The following is a 14761-nucleotide window of genomic DNA, read 5'->3' on the forward strand; positions in this document are numbered from 1 at the left end:
TACTGCTGGCCACTCAAATACATGCTGGCACTGACTGTGTTTCCAGTGGAGCAGTCCATGTGGAAGTGAAGGGTTAAATGCCAAACAGCTGCATTTGAACTGGGAAGTTGCTTTCAGTTCCTGGGAAGTGAGTTGAAAGCTTTGGGATTGAAGGGCTAGGAAACACAGCTACAGGGAACTGGGGAATATCGTTGTTGGACTCTCCAAACCTGAATGCAGCAACCTGGACTTGACCTAGCAGCCACATAGCAATGCCTGAGGCTTTGAATCATTTCAAGGGGGACTGAGGCTCTGACATACACCTCCCCCATGAAAGCAGGGTCAGTGGGTCTGAGTGAACGATTTCAATGTGGACAGAAGCAGGGCTTGGCCTTATACCTGTGTCAGAACCAGGGGTTAGTGAGTGTAGACATACACTTCTAAGCAGCCTAGACAGTGGGGTGAGTTGAGAGCAGCACTTCAACATAGCATATAGATCTGAATACATTTTGATCTACTCCCCTGCGTGTTAGAAGTGGTTGCAATATTAGCAGATGTACAGTGGCAGCATCAGACAAACCATAACCATCTTTTTTCAAGCTATAATGAGCTTCTGGGAGCTCTGTGCAAGGCCTGATATTGGAAACTGCCACTCATTCAAGGTGCAGAGAAATTAGCTTCCCATTGTACATATGTATTTTTTAAATTTATGTTGCAATCACATTATTTTAAGTCATAGAATAATAATACTGTCTTTATCCTTACCTTGAATTCTTTGATGCTCGTATATATACTTATGGCGGCCATTTCATTCTCTCCACTGGGTCTAGACTCAGTTACGATCTCTATTACCTGCTCCAAAGCTAATCTCATTCGGTGAAACACTCCTTCTTTGTTTAAACGAGCAGATTCACAGTCAGGATGCCTCAGACATGTCTTTAAAAATAAATTTATTATATTACCCAAAAGTCCATGTGTAGTATAATGAAATAAATCCTCATTTCCATACCCAGCCTAAAGCAAAAATGTGTAATGTTATTACAAATTCAATTAACTTACTATTGCATATGGCTACATTTTTAGCATTACTCATGGAAAAGCCTCTCCCCAACATCATTTTACATTCAAATTTCTTTTGTTGCAATCTTTATAAACATAGCTGTGGAAACAGCATTACCTTATTCTGCCAGCTACTATAATCTGTGGTTCACCAACACTGAGTAAAGTACGTGAAGTCTTACCTTTGAAGCAGTGAGAAGCATCATGGTGCATTTCTCAAGAACAGCCCTAGCTGCTGCCATTCTAGCTTTTTTCTTTTCATCTTTTAAATCCTATGTAAATAAAATGAAAACACTAAGTATTCTTGGATGATAGCTGAAGAAATTAGCTACCTATAAAGAAAGAAAAGGACCAACCAAAAGGAAAAAGTTGTCTTTTTTTTAAGCTGCTTTATGATGTGTGAGTCTTGAAATATCAGTCTATTCCCAACAGACACCTTCTTGGAAATCTAGAGTACATGCAGAATTATTACATCACAAAACACAAAAGAATGAAACCTGAGCAACTGAAGGGTAAGACATTTTCTTTTGGACTATTTGAAAACTATATTTTATTTCTGTTAACATTCATTTGAGTCAAACTCCTGAAAGAAAAGGTCTCCGATATATTCAATATCCCAGATCCTCCAGCTATGTCCTAAGAAAGCTCCCACTCCTTTAATTTGCTAATCCAAAGGAGTCCTCTTGAATAAAACAAGAAGGCAAGAGATGACATTTCTAATGTAAAAACCAAGCAAAAAAATCCATCCCAAAATAAAACGACGTGCAGAGAAGTGAGAGGGAAAGGCAGAGGGAGAAATCAGATCCTCAACACATCATAAAGCAAACAAAAAGCATAAACCCAGTGCTTTTTTGTTAGGTCATCTTTGAAAAGCTTGCCAAACTGAAAAATGTGAAATCTTCATAAATAAAGATGCTATAAAATTATTCTTCTTTTAAAAAGAATAATAGTATAGTGTAATTACAACCTTGTGGGTTAAAATATTAAGTGCATAAAATTTTACTTGATGAAACACTTAACTGGCTTTGCTAGGAACCAATCTGTTTGTACAGAGAGGAACTCAGTAGTAACAGAAATTTGTCAGGAACTTCCCCAGAGAGAGATGTGTGTCACTTAGCCCATGGAAAGTAAGCCCTGCAAGAGGAGAGAATTTGAGGGCTATGAGCTGAAGAGAAGAAAGATGCTCAAGACACATTAAAGTCATTACAAAAGCAAAGAGTTAAAGATGAAAAAAGTCTTTCACACACCAGCAGAACTCAGTTGCACAGTGTCTTAATCTTTAAAGAACTGAGAGCCCTTTCATCACTCCAGCTCAAATACTCTTAAATTCTTCTTTGAGCAGATGATCATGTGGGTACTCAACCGTAGGCTGTACACTTGTCTGTGAACTCTGCAATGGAAATTGTAAATTGCAGCGTCCACAAGCCTATGCCTGCACAGTGCAGTACCTAGTGCTCCCAGGTGAGGGCATATAGCTAGGTGCAGACTCACCACTGCTCCAACTCCTTCTCAACGACCTGAGGCTCAAAATAGAGCAACTGTTGCAGAATGCTGCTTTCTATATACTTTTTCACCTTTCTTACTTATTTGCTTCAAATATTATTTAATTTTTTATTTTTTCTAGTTTTGTTAATTTTTCTTAGTTGTAGCACAATTTTGTGCTGGGGGTGTGTGACGGTCTCATAGACTCATAGACTCTAGGACTGGAAGGGACCTCGAGAGGTCATCGAGTCCAGTCCCCTGCCCTCATGGCAGGACCAAATACTGTCTAGACCATCCCTAATAGACATTTATCTAACCTACTCTTAAATACCTCCAGAGATGGAGATTCCACAACTTCCCTAGGCAATCTATTCCAGTGTTTAACTACCCTGACAGTTAGGGACTTTTTCCTAATGTCCAACCTAAATCTCCCTTGCTGCAGTTTAAGCCCATTGCTTCTTGTTTTATCATTGGAAGCTAAGGTGAACAAGTTTTCTCCCTCCTCCTGATGACACCCTTTTAGATACCTGAAAACTGCTATCATGTCCCCTCTCAGTCTTCTCTTTTCCAAACTAAACAAACCCAATTCCTTCAGCCTTCCTTCATAGGTCAAGTTCTCAAGACCTTTAATCATTCTTGTTGCTCTTCTCTGGACCCTCTCCAATTTCTCCACATCTTTCTTGAAATGCGGTGCCCAGAACTGGACACAATACTCCAGTTGAGGCCTAACCAGCGCAGAGTAAAGCGGAAGAATGACTTCTCGTGTCTTGTTTACAACACACCTGTTAATGCATCCCAGAATCACATTCGTTTTTTTTGCAACAGTATCACAGTGTTGACTCATATTAAGCTTGTGGTCTACTATGACCCCTAGATCTCTTTCTGCCATACTCCTTCCTAGACAGTCTCTTCCCATTCTGTATGTGTGAAACTGATTGTTCCTTCCTAAGTGGAGCACTTTGCATTTATCTTTATTGAACTTCATCCTGTTTACCTCAGACCATTTCTCCAATTTGTCCAGATCATTTTGAATTTTGACCCTGTCCTCCAAAGCAGTTGCAATCCCTCCCAGTTTGGTATCGTCCACAAACTTAATAAGCGTACTTTCTATACCAACATCTAAACTGTTGATGAAGATATTGAACAGAGCCGGTCCCAAAACAGACCCCTGCGGAACCCCACTTGTTATACCTTTCCAGCAGGATTGGGAGCCATTAACAACTACTCTCTGAGTACGGTTATCCAGCCAGTTATGCACCCACCTTATAGTAGCCCCATCTAAATTGTACTTTCCTAGTTTATCTATAAGAATATCATGCGAGACCGTATCAAATGCCTTACTAAAGTCTAGGTATATCACATCCACCGCTTCTCCCTTATCCACAAGGCTCGTTATCCTATCAAAGAATGCTATCAGATTCGTTTGACACGATTTGTTCTTTACAAATCCATGCTGGCTATTCCCTATCACCTTACCACCTTCCAAGTGTTTGCAGATGATTTTTTTAATTATCTGCTCCATTATCTTCCCTGGCACAGAAGTTAAACTAACTGGTCTGTAGTTTCCTGGGTTGTTTTTATTTCCCTTTTTATAGATGGGCACTATATTTGCCCCCTTCCAGTCCTCTGGAATCTCCCCCGTCTCCCATGACTTCCCAAAGATAATAGCTAGAGGCTCAGATACCTCCTCTATTAACTTCTTGAGTATTCTAGGATGCATTTCATCAGGCCCTGGTGACTTGCAGGCATCTAACTTTTCTAAGGGCTTGTCTACATCAGAAAGTTGCAGCGCTGGTGAGGGAGTTACAGCGCTGCAACTTAGGAGGTGTACACATCTGCAGGGCACCATCAGCGCTGCAACTCCCTGTTTGCAGCGCTGGCCGTACTCCCGTTTTGTCTCGGGTGTAGAGGATCCAGCGCTGGTGATCCAGCGCTGGTAATCAAGTATAGACACTTACCAGCGCTTTTCTTGACCTCCGTGGAATAAGCAGGTATCCCAGCATACCTGAGGAAGCCTCTGGTAATCAAACTGGTCTCCTTCCCCAGCTTGCTCTCGCGTTCCCCGAACCCCGAGCAAGCGGGTCTCCTTCCCTGAGGTTTGCTGGGTGGTTCCGGGAATGCGAGAGCAAACCGCGGCGAAGCTGGTCTCCTTTCCCGGTTTGCTCTCTCGTTCCCCGAACCCCCGAGCAAGCAGGTCTCCTTCCCTGCGGTTTGCAGGGTGGTTCGGGGAACGCGAGAGCAAACCGCGGCGAAGCTGGTCTCCTTCTCCGGTTTGCTCTCGCGTTCCCCGAACAAGCAGGTCTCCTTCCCTGCGGTTTGCAGGGTGGTTCAGGGAACGCGAGAGCAAACCGCAGCGAAGCTGGTCTCCTTCCCCGGTTTGCTCTCTCGTTCCCCGAACCCCGAGCAAGCAGGTCTCCTTCCCTGCGGTTTGCAGGGTGGTTCGGGGAACGCGAGAGCAAACCGCGGCGAAGCTGGTCTCCTTTCCCGGTTTGCTCTCTCGTTCCCCGAACCCCGAGCAAGCAGGTCTCCTTCCCTGAGGTTTGCTGGGTGGTTCCGGGAACGCGAGAGCAAACCGCGGCGAAGCTGGTCTCCTTTCCCGGTTTGCTCTCTCGTTCCCCGAACCCCGAGCAAGCAGGTCTCCTTCCCTGCGGTTTGCAGGGTGGTTCGGGGAACGCGAGAGCAAACCGCAGCGAAGCTGGTCTCCTTCCCCGGTTTGCTCTCGCGTTCCCCGAACCCCCCTTGAAGCCGCCCAACAGCGCTGCAGTGTGGCCACATCTAACACCACTTGCAGCGCTGGTTGCTGTAAGTGTGGCCACTCTGCAGCGCTGGCCCTATACAGCTGTACTAATACAGCTGTAACAACCAGCGCTGCAAAATTTTAGATGTAGACATGGCCTAAGTGATTGTTTACTTGCTCTTTTTTTATTTTATCTTCTAAACCTACCCTCTTCCCATAAGAATTCACTGTATTAGACATTCCTTCACGCTTCTCAGTGAAGACCGAAACAAAGAAGTCATTAAGCATCTCTGCCATTTCCAAGTCTCCCGTTACTGTTTTCCCCTCCTCACTGAGCAGTGGGTCTACCCTGTCCTTGGTCTTCCTCTTGCTTCTAATGTATTGATAAAAAGTCTTCTTGTTTCCCTTTATTCCCACAGCTAGTTTGAGCTCATTTTGTGCCTTTGCCTTTCTAATCTTGCCTCTGCATTCCTGTGTTATTTGCCTATATTCGTCCTTTGTAATCTGACCTAGTTTATATTTTTTATATGACTTTTTTTTTTTTTGTAGGTCATGCCAGATCTCGTGGTTAAGCCAAGCTGGTCTTTTGCCACATTTTCTATCTTTCCTAACCATCGGAATAGCTTGCTTTTGGGCCCTTAATAGCATCCCTTTGAAAAACTGCCAACTCTCCTCAGTTGTTTTTCCCCTCAGTCTTGATTCCCATGGGACGTTACCTATCAGCTCTCTGAGCTTACCAAAATCCGCCTTCCTGAAATCCATTGTCTCTATTTTGCTGTACTCCCTTCTACCCTTCCTTAGAATTGCAAACTCTATTATTTCATGATCACTTTCACCCAAGCTTCCTTCTACTTTCAAATTCTCAATGAGTTCCTCCCTATTTGTTAAAATCAAGTCTAGAACAGCTTCCCCCCAGTAGCTTTTTCAACTTTCTGAAATAAAAAGTTGTCTGCAATGCAGTCCAGGAAGTTATTGGATAGTCTGTGCCCTGCGGTGTTTTTTTCCCAACATATATCTGGATAGTTGAAGTCCCCCATCACCACCAAATCTTGGGCTTTGGATGATTTTGTTAGTTGTTTGAAAAAAGCCTCATCCACCTCTTCCACTTGATTAGGTGGCCTGTAGTAGACTCCCAGCACGACATCATGGGGTGCCTGCCATCTGGAACTGGGGTACCACTGAGCCCCTCAACCCACCAGAGTGGGCTCCCACTAACCCTATAATGCTGTGACAAGCTGCAGACATGCTCCCAGTCTCATACTTTCACCAGACACACCCAGCTGTAGTAACATGCAGACAGGCTTTCTGACCAGCCCCTGCATGGGAAGGCTATACAGCTAGGGCACTTATCAGCTTCTCAGGTGCACACCCCCTCTGGAAGGTGAACCACAAGTTATACTGTCTTGTGCTGCACAGGGAACTGTACAGCGTAAGCTCATGAAATTTACCCTCTCCCTCAGTGTTGAGAGAAATATTCATAGCTTTCTGCCCCAAGTTATGAATTCCACACACTGGTTTTAGACAAAAAACAAATTTATTAACTACAAAAGTTAGATTTTAAGTGATTATAAGAGACAGCAAACAGATCAAAGCAGATTACCTAGCAAACAAACAAAAACATAACCTAAGCTTAATATACTAAAGGGATTGAATATGAAAGTATCAAATTCTCACTCTAAATGATGATTTAAGCCAGTTGCTGACATTCTTAAAGGGCAAGCTGCACTTGCTTGCACCTTAAAGAGCCATTCCCTTCATAAATCCCTCTAGCCTCAGTTCAGCCCTTCCCCCCCAGTTCAGTCCTCTTTCCTCAGGTGTTTTCAGGAGCCTCTTTGGGCAGGGAGTCAGTGAAGAACCACGATGATGTCACTCCCCTGCCTTAAAATAGCTTTTGCATATGGTGGAAACCCTTTGTCTCCAAGCTTAGTTCCCACACCTTTCAGTGGAAAAACATTGGTATTCCAAGATGGAGACCAGTGTCATGTGACTTGGTCACATGTCCCTGTAGGGTCACAGCAGCCATAACTTAGAGGCTGTTTGTAGCGTCCTCAGGAAGGCTCCCCAGTGAGAGATTAGCTTCTTCTAAAACCTACTGTTCTCCCTAATGGCCCTTCCCAGCCAGCTATCTAGACTGATTGCATTCTGCCTAATGGGCATTCCCCAGGAGTAAACACATTTGTAATCAATGCATAGACAATATTCCTGACTTCAGACACCAAAATGATAAATGCATACAAATAGGACAATCATACTGAGTGAATCATAATCTTTTCAATGATATCTTACATACCTCATAGTTATGCCATAATCATATCATAACAATATCTCTATGAAGATCACCGCTGCTCCAACTTCTTCTCAACAACCTGAGAGCAACTGAAGAATGCTGCTTCCTAGCTGATGTTTCACTTTTCTTATTTATTTGCTTCAATAACTCTATTTATTTTATTATTTTTTCTAGTTCTGTTAATTTTTCTTAGTTGTAACACAATTTTATGCTTGCGGGGCTCCCTCTTCCTAAATTTCTTGACCTTGCAGGCTTTGTGGTCTATGGCACTTCCCTGGACTATGCCTAAAGGTACAAGCTCTAAGGCCTCAAGGTACAAGCTCTATCAAACCTGCCCACAAATCTTTTCCTCATAGCAACAAGTACTCCAGCTGTCTACACTGCCTTGAAGAATCTCATATCCCATCCAAATGCAAAGTCTACATGGAGTTTAAGGGCAGGTCCCACAAGGACAGAGGCACTAGACTCAAGCTCTTCCCAATAGAATGCTCCTTATCTCCCACAGGGTCCGATTCCCTCCCCCTGCCCAGTACATAGGGCTCAACCTCTCAGGCCATACCAGTGACTTCCAGTGCTCTGGGGCAGTTTCAGAGATGAAGGCCATTAAGAGAAGAAAACTCCTTTTTCCCCACCCAAGACTCTTGAAAGAGGAGTAAGTCACCTCTTAGAGCAGACTAATGGGTACAGCCTAGGCTCCAGCTGACTCTAGTACCAAGATTTTGGTACTGCCCAGATGTCGTCAGAATTGGAGAAATCATCAATGAAGCAGCACCAAGAGGCATCTTCCTCTGTACCATGTGACACCTCTAGGCAGTGAGATTCATCTAAGACCAGAGACTCTTAAGAAGACCACTTCAAGGGCACTGGTACAGACATCCTCTTGGAGCCAGAGAGACCATTCAGACTAACTGCTGGATCTCTCGGTATCATCTTCCTCTTTACATAACCACTCTAAGCACCTCATCCACTGCTCCACTACCACATGCATCTCTAGCCCTGCAACCATCCCCATTTCAGGCCCTGGTACCACCTTAGGCTCCTACTGCTCATTATTATAGCCCTCCAATGCCCTCCAGATTTCTTTCTCCCAAGGATCCCATCTCAGATGAACTGCAGTACCCTCTCCTAAGGGGCACTGTAATAGACTCTTCTCCACTGCCACTTCAACAGTTGGTTACTGAACGCTTATTCGCAAAAACAAGACCTGATTCACTGCCTCCAGTACCAGTACCGATGCCCAAAGACTCATCACTCAACTCGGAAGATGACATCCTCAGAATCTGAGGTTTTCATACAGGGCTCTATCTCAACAGTTACCACACCATGCATCTAGAGACATACCCTGAGGAAGACTTTCTAGAGCCCAGCAGATGCCCTAGGTTCTCTGAGCACAAATACCTATGGGGATCCTTCCCCTACCCACCTCTACAGTGGGACTACTGGAATGCCTAGATAGGTTATGGCACCCAAGGGTACCAGCCTACAAGAAACAACAACAGGAACACCTGCCAGTACTGCAACAGCCACTGGCACTGCAAAATAGCCCACCAGTACTGAATGTTTCCCTGGTACCCAAGGAGACTCACGAGGAGCGAGAGCCACCAAACAAAGGGTTACCCCCTTCACCCATGTCTTCCTTATCCTTGACAAGGCAACAATGCTGCCGCTGCCATCGCCTTCTTATGCAGATGACTTTAGGGCCTTCCAGGACTTAATGAAGTGGTTAGCGGAACCCCTCCAGATTCCACTGGAGGACGTACAGGAGCCTCAGCATTCCCAGGTGGACATTTTACATATCATCCCCCTAGAGTAAGATATTCCTACCCATCAATGAGGCACTGTCATCACCAGCATGTAATCTATGACACTATCCCATCTACTTAAAAGAGTCGAATAAAAATATCACATTCCAGTCAAGGGAATGGAGTATTTCTTCTCTCATTGTCCCCCAGCTCTTTGGTTGTAGACATGGTCAATGACTGTCAAGCCCGCTACAGATTCTCTCCTTCTGAGGTGGTGTCTAGACACACAGTTTCCTGAGTAGGAAAAGCTGTTTGTCAGCTGCTCATCAGTTTCAAGTCGTGAACTACCAGACCTTGATGGTAAAATATGATTTTTAACAACTATTCAAAGTTTGCTCATTTTTTAGAACAACTGTCAAACGGATAAGTAAGAGTTAATAGAACAGAAGTGCTTCATATCTCTTTTGCCTGTAAAGGGTTAACAAGATCTGTGAGCCTGGCTGTCACCTGATCAGAGGACCAATAAGGGGACAGGATACCTTCAAATCTTGAGGGAGGGAAGTTTGTGTGTGCTGTTAGAATTTGGTTGTTGTTCACTCTGGGGGCTCAGAGAGACCAGACGTGCAACCAGTTTTCTCTCCAATCTCTCCGATACAGCTGAAAGACCCTGTACCTATTCCATTTTTAATTTACAAAGATATTTTTTACTGTTTTTTCTTTCTTTAATTAAAAGCTTGTCTTGTTTAAGAACCTGATTGTTTTTTTATTCTGGTGAGACCCCAAGGGACTGGGTCTGGATCCACCAGGGAATTGGTGGGGAGAAAGGAGGGAAGGGGGAGAGAAAGGTTAATTTTCTCTCTGTGTTAGGATTACTTTCTTTCTCAGGGAGAATCTGGGAGGGGGAGAGAGAAGGAGGGGGGAAGGTGAATTTTCCTCTCTGTTTTAAGATTCAAGGAGTTTGAATCACAGTGAACTTCCAGGGTAACCCACGGAGGGGACGCCTGGGAGAGGGAACGGTGAGGGAAAGGGTTTACTTTCCTTGTGTTAAGAACAGAGGGTCTGGGTCTTGGGGGGGACCAGAGTGTATCAGGCACTGGAATTACTGGTTGGTGGCAGCGCTACAAGTACTAAGCTGGTAATTAAGCTTAGAGGAATTCATACTGGTACCCCATCTTTTGGACGCTAAGGTTCAGAGTGGGGAATTATACCATGACAAACTGCCACAAGAGCAAAATGAACAATTTCCAGCCCTCATTTCAGAGGCTCAGTTGACTGCTAAAGCTTCCCTGTAGGCTACGCTCAGTGACACTGACATGGCTTCACAGTCCTTAGCCACCATTCTAGTACAATCTGCAACACGTCTACAAAGCCCCCAGAAAAGGATTACCCTCCTCTACAACCACCCAGCCTGCACCTTTCTCTAAGTGATTATTTTAACAACATGGTCAAAGGACTCAAACAATCTTTTCCTACAGATCTACTAACTGCACCATTCTGCCATCTATCCTCCTCCTAGAGATTGCCCATTCCATTCCCTACATATCTGGGAGCTTATCACCACAGACAAGTGGATTCTAGGATACTCCATTCATTGCCATTCTATCCCGCCCATCCTTCCTTTCTTCCTCTTCAGGGATCTCTCTCACAAAGGTCTTCTAATGCAAGAAGTCCAATCTCTCCCACACTTAGGGGCAATCAAGCTATTTCCTTCTCAATTTGTTGGAAAGCGTTTCTATTCCAAATATTTCCTAGTTCTCAAAAGAGGTGACGGTTGGAAGCTGATATTAGAGCTCAGGAATCTGAACACGTACATCCTATTATAGTACTTCAGGATGGTGATGCTACCTACCATAAACCCACCCAAAGAACCAGGGGGCTGGTTTGTTGCCCTCCACCTCCAAGATGCCGATTTTCATGTGTCTGTTCATCCCTCACTCAAGCATTCTTTGCTTTTTGCAATGGACTCAGAACATTACCAAAACCGTGTCCTTCCCTTGGGATATCCATGGTCCTAAGGGTCTTTATGAAGGTCCTCTCAGGAATAGCGTCTCACCTGTGCTAGTGGGGCATCACATTTTTTCCATATCTGGACGACTGGCTCCTTAGAAGTCGCTCCATCCAAGAAGCCCAGTCAGCAACGACCAAGGCCATAGCGCTATTTCAGTTTCTGGGTCTCTGCATCAATCTAAAAGAAGTCTACGTTAATAGTGTCCAGCAGACAGGGAGTCTAGTGCAGCCCTGATGAAGTCTAACCACCAAGGTTTACCAACCTGAGGACAGATTCTTCCACTATATCCAGCCTGAACTCTGCTCTACAGCACAACCCCCAAACAACTACAAGGGCCTGTCTACAATCCTAGATCACGTCAGCTTCCATGTTCATTATACCACATGCAAGACTGCATCTCAGATGCCTTCAGGCCTGGCTAAGACCTACATACACCTCAAAGAGACACAATCTTTCCAAATGAATCACTGTGCCTCTATAGGTACTAGACTCTCTCAGGCACTGGAAACAACCCCTGAATACCACTTTTGAAAATCTACCACTTCCGAAAATTCTCATCACAAACACTTCTTTCTTGGGTTGGGGTGGGGGAGCGCATGAACCAAGTGCCAGAGCACAGGGCAAATGATCCCCATAAGAGATATCATTCCATATCCACATCCTGAACCTAAGAGCAGTCTGCTATGCATATCAGCACTTCCTTCATGACACAACAGGCACCACTATAGGGGTAATGTTGAAGACAACAGGACAACTATGTACTACATAACGAAGAAGAGCAAGATCATAGAATATCAGAGTTGGAAGGGACCTCAGGAGATCATCTAGTCCAACGCCCTGCTCAAAGCAGGACCAATCCCCAACTAAATCATCCCAGCCAGGGTGTCGTCAAGCCGGACCTTAAAAACCAGTAAGGAAGGAGATTCCACCATCTCCCTAAGTAAACCATTCCAGTGCTTCACCACCCTCCTAGTGAAGAATTTTTTCCCAATATCCAACCTAAACCTCCCCCACTGCAACTTGAAACCATTACTCCTTGTTCTGTCATCTGCCACCACTGAGAACAGTCTAGATACATCATCTTTGGAACCCCCTTTCAGGTAGCTGAAAGCAGCTATCCAATCCCCCTTCATTCTTCTCTTCTGCAGACTAAATAATCCCAGTGCTCTCAGCTTCTCCTCATAAACCATGTGCTCCAGCACCCTAATCATTTTTGTTGCCCTCCGCTGGACACTCTCCAATTTTTCCACATCTTTTTTGTAGTGTGGCGCCCAAAACTGGACACAGTACTCCAGATGAGGCCTCACCAACGTCGAATAGAGGGGAATGATCACGTCTCTTAATCTGCTGGCAATGCTCCTATTTATACAGCCCAAAATGCTGTTAGCCTTCTTGGCAACAAAGGCAAACTGTTGACTCATATCCAGCTTCTCACCCACAGTAACCCATAGGTCCTTTTCTGCAGAACTGCTGCCTAGCCACTCGGTCCCTAGTCTGTACCAGTGCATGGGATTCTTCCATCCTAAATGCAGGACTCTGCACTTGTCCTTGTTGAATCTCATCAGATTTCTTTTGGCCCAATTCTCTAATTTGTCTAGGTCCCTTTGCATCCTCTCTAACCTTCAGCATATCTACCACTACTCCCAGTTTAGTGTCATCTGCAAACTTGCTGAGGATGCAATCCATGCCATCCTCAAGATCATTAATGAAGATATTGAAAAATCGGCCCCAGGGCCGACCCTTGGTGCACTCTGCTTGATACGGGCTGCCAAATCGACTTGGAGCCACTGATCACTACCCGTTGAGCCCGACGATCTATCCACCTTTCTATCCAATAGTTGATTCATCCAGCCCATACTTCTTTAACTTGCCGGCAAGAATACTATGGGAGACTGTATCAAAAGCTTTGCTAAAATCAAGGAATAACTCATCCACTGCTTTCCCCTCAACCACAGACCCACTTATCTCATCATAGAAGGCAATTAGGTTAGTCAGGCATGACATGCCATTGGTGAATCCATGCTGACTGTTCCTGATCACTTTCTTCTCCTTGAAGTGCTTCAAAATGGATTCCTTGAGGACCTGCTCCATGATTTTTCCTGGGACTGAGGTGAGGCTGACTGGCCCTTGGTTCCCCGGATCCTCCTCCTTCCCTTTTCTAAAGATGGATGCTACATTAGCCTATTTCCAGTCATCTGGGACCTCCCCCGATTGCCATGAGTTTTCAAAGTTTCCCAATTCTTACTTGCAAAACCACCAAGGCTGTGGAACTAGTGTCTCTTCCACCACTTAGAAAGCTCTACAGTTCATTTACTGGGCCTTTAGAACACAGCTGCAGACTCAATGAGCAGGAGCTCCCATCAGGACCAAAAGCGGGAGCTCAACAGCTCCTACTTCCACAGAATCTGTCACATCTGAGGCCTCCTGAATGTAAACCTCTTTGCAACCTCAAATGTGAAATGTTGCCTTTTCTGGTCCAAGGAAGGATGCAGCCAGAGCTCCATGGGAGATGTCGTGCTGGTACCTTGGTCCTGCATTCTGCTCTATGCTCATACACCTATACCTCTAATCCTGAGGACCTCAATCAAACTGAAGCAAGAAAGCGCAATGGCTATTTTGATTGCACCTTCTTGGCTGAAACAAGTGTGGAACTCAGACCTGCTTCATCTCTCTGTGGTGATGCCTCTCTGCCTTTCCTTTGGCAGGACTGGTGGGGGAGAGAATCTCTTGTCACAGAGTTCCAGCACCCAGAACCATCCCAAACTCTCATCTCTGAACCTGATAGTGTGGCTCCTCAGCAGTTCTTGGGCATAGAGTTGAACTGCTCAGCTAATGTTATGTCAGTCCTCTTGTGTAGCAGGAAACCTACTACGCATAAGATTTATCTGCAAAAGTGAAAATACTTTCATTCCTGGTGCTGTCACCACTCTTTGAAAGCCTCAGAAGTGCTACTCTCAGTGATCCTATATTACCTATTGGACCTAAAGGCACAATGTCTGTCAGTGAATTCAGTTAGAGGACACCTGGCAGCCATTACAGCCTTCCACTCACCTATCAAAGGGGTTTCAGTCTTTGCCAGTCTAACCATGGCAACTTCTTTACAGGTTTATACACTTTATTCCCTCTTACCCAGAATTCTGCACCTCAATGGGATCTCAAACCTGGTCCTCAACGCCTTGAGGAATGGCCCCCTTTTGGGCCAATTGCTACCTGCTCACTCTCCTATCTCTCCCTCAAGACTTCATTCCTGATAGCCATCAGCTTGGCCAAAAGAATGGGCGATTTAAGGGTACTCATAGAAGACCTACTATACATCATCTTCTACTGTGACCAGGGCATGCTGCACCCCCATCCTCAATTCCTTCCTAAAGTCTAGGTGAAATTTCATATCAACCAAGAGATCCATTTACCAGTATTTTATCCTAAGCCCCATACCTCAAGGCAGGAAGATATTCTCCACAAATTAG

The 14761-nt window shown here is 44.8% G+C and overlaps 1 protein-coding gene across 2 annotated transcripts in view; it reads right to left on the bottom strand.

Moving 5' to 3' along the window:
* The window catches only part of CTNNAL1 (catenin alpha like 1), a 165714-nt gene that overhangs the window by 67765 nt on the left and 83188 nt on the right, over positions 1 to 14761 (bottom strand). For both annotated transcript variants that reach the window (XM_030551619.1, XM_030551620.1), the window contains exons 5-6: positions 1221 to 1310; positions 745 to 915 (exon numbers count right to left, since the gene is read on the bottom strand). In XM_030551619.1, the coding sequence (XP_030407479.1) occupies positions 745 to 915; positions 1221 to 1310 (261 nt within the window). The remainder of the gene's footprint in view (positions 1 to 744; positions 916 to 1220; positions 1311 to 14761) is intronic.

Source organism: Gopherus evgoodei, chromosome 2, assembly GCF_007399415.2.
Source record: "Gopherus evgoodei ecotype Sinaloan lineage chromosome 2, rGopEvg1_v1.p, whole genome shotgun sequence".
NCBI classification, from domain to species: Eukaryota; Metazoa; Chordata; order Testudines; family Testudinidae; genus Gopherus; species Gopherus evgoodei.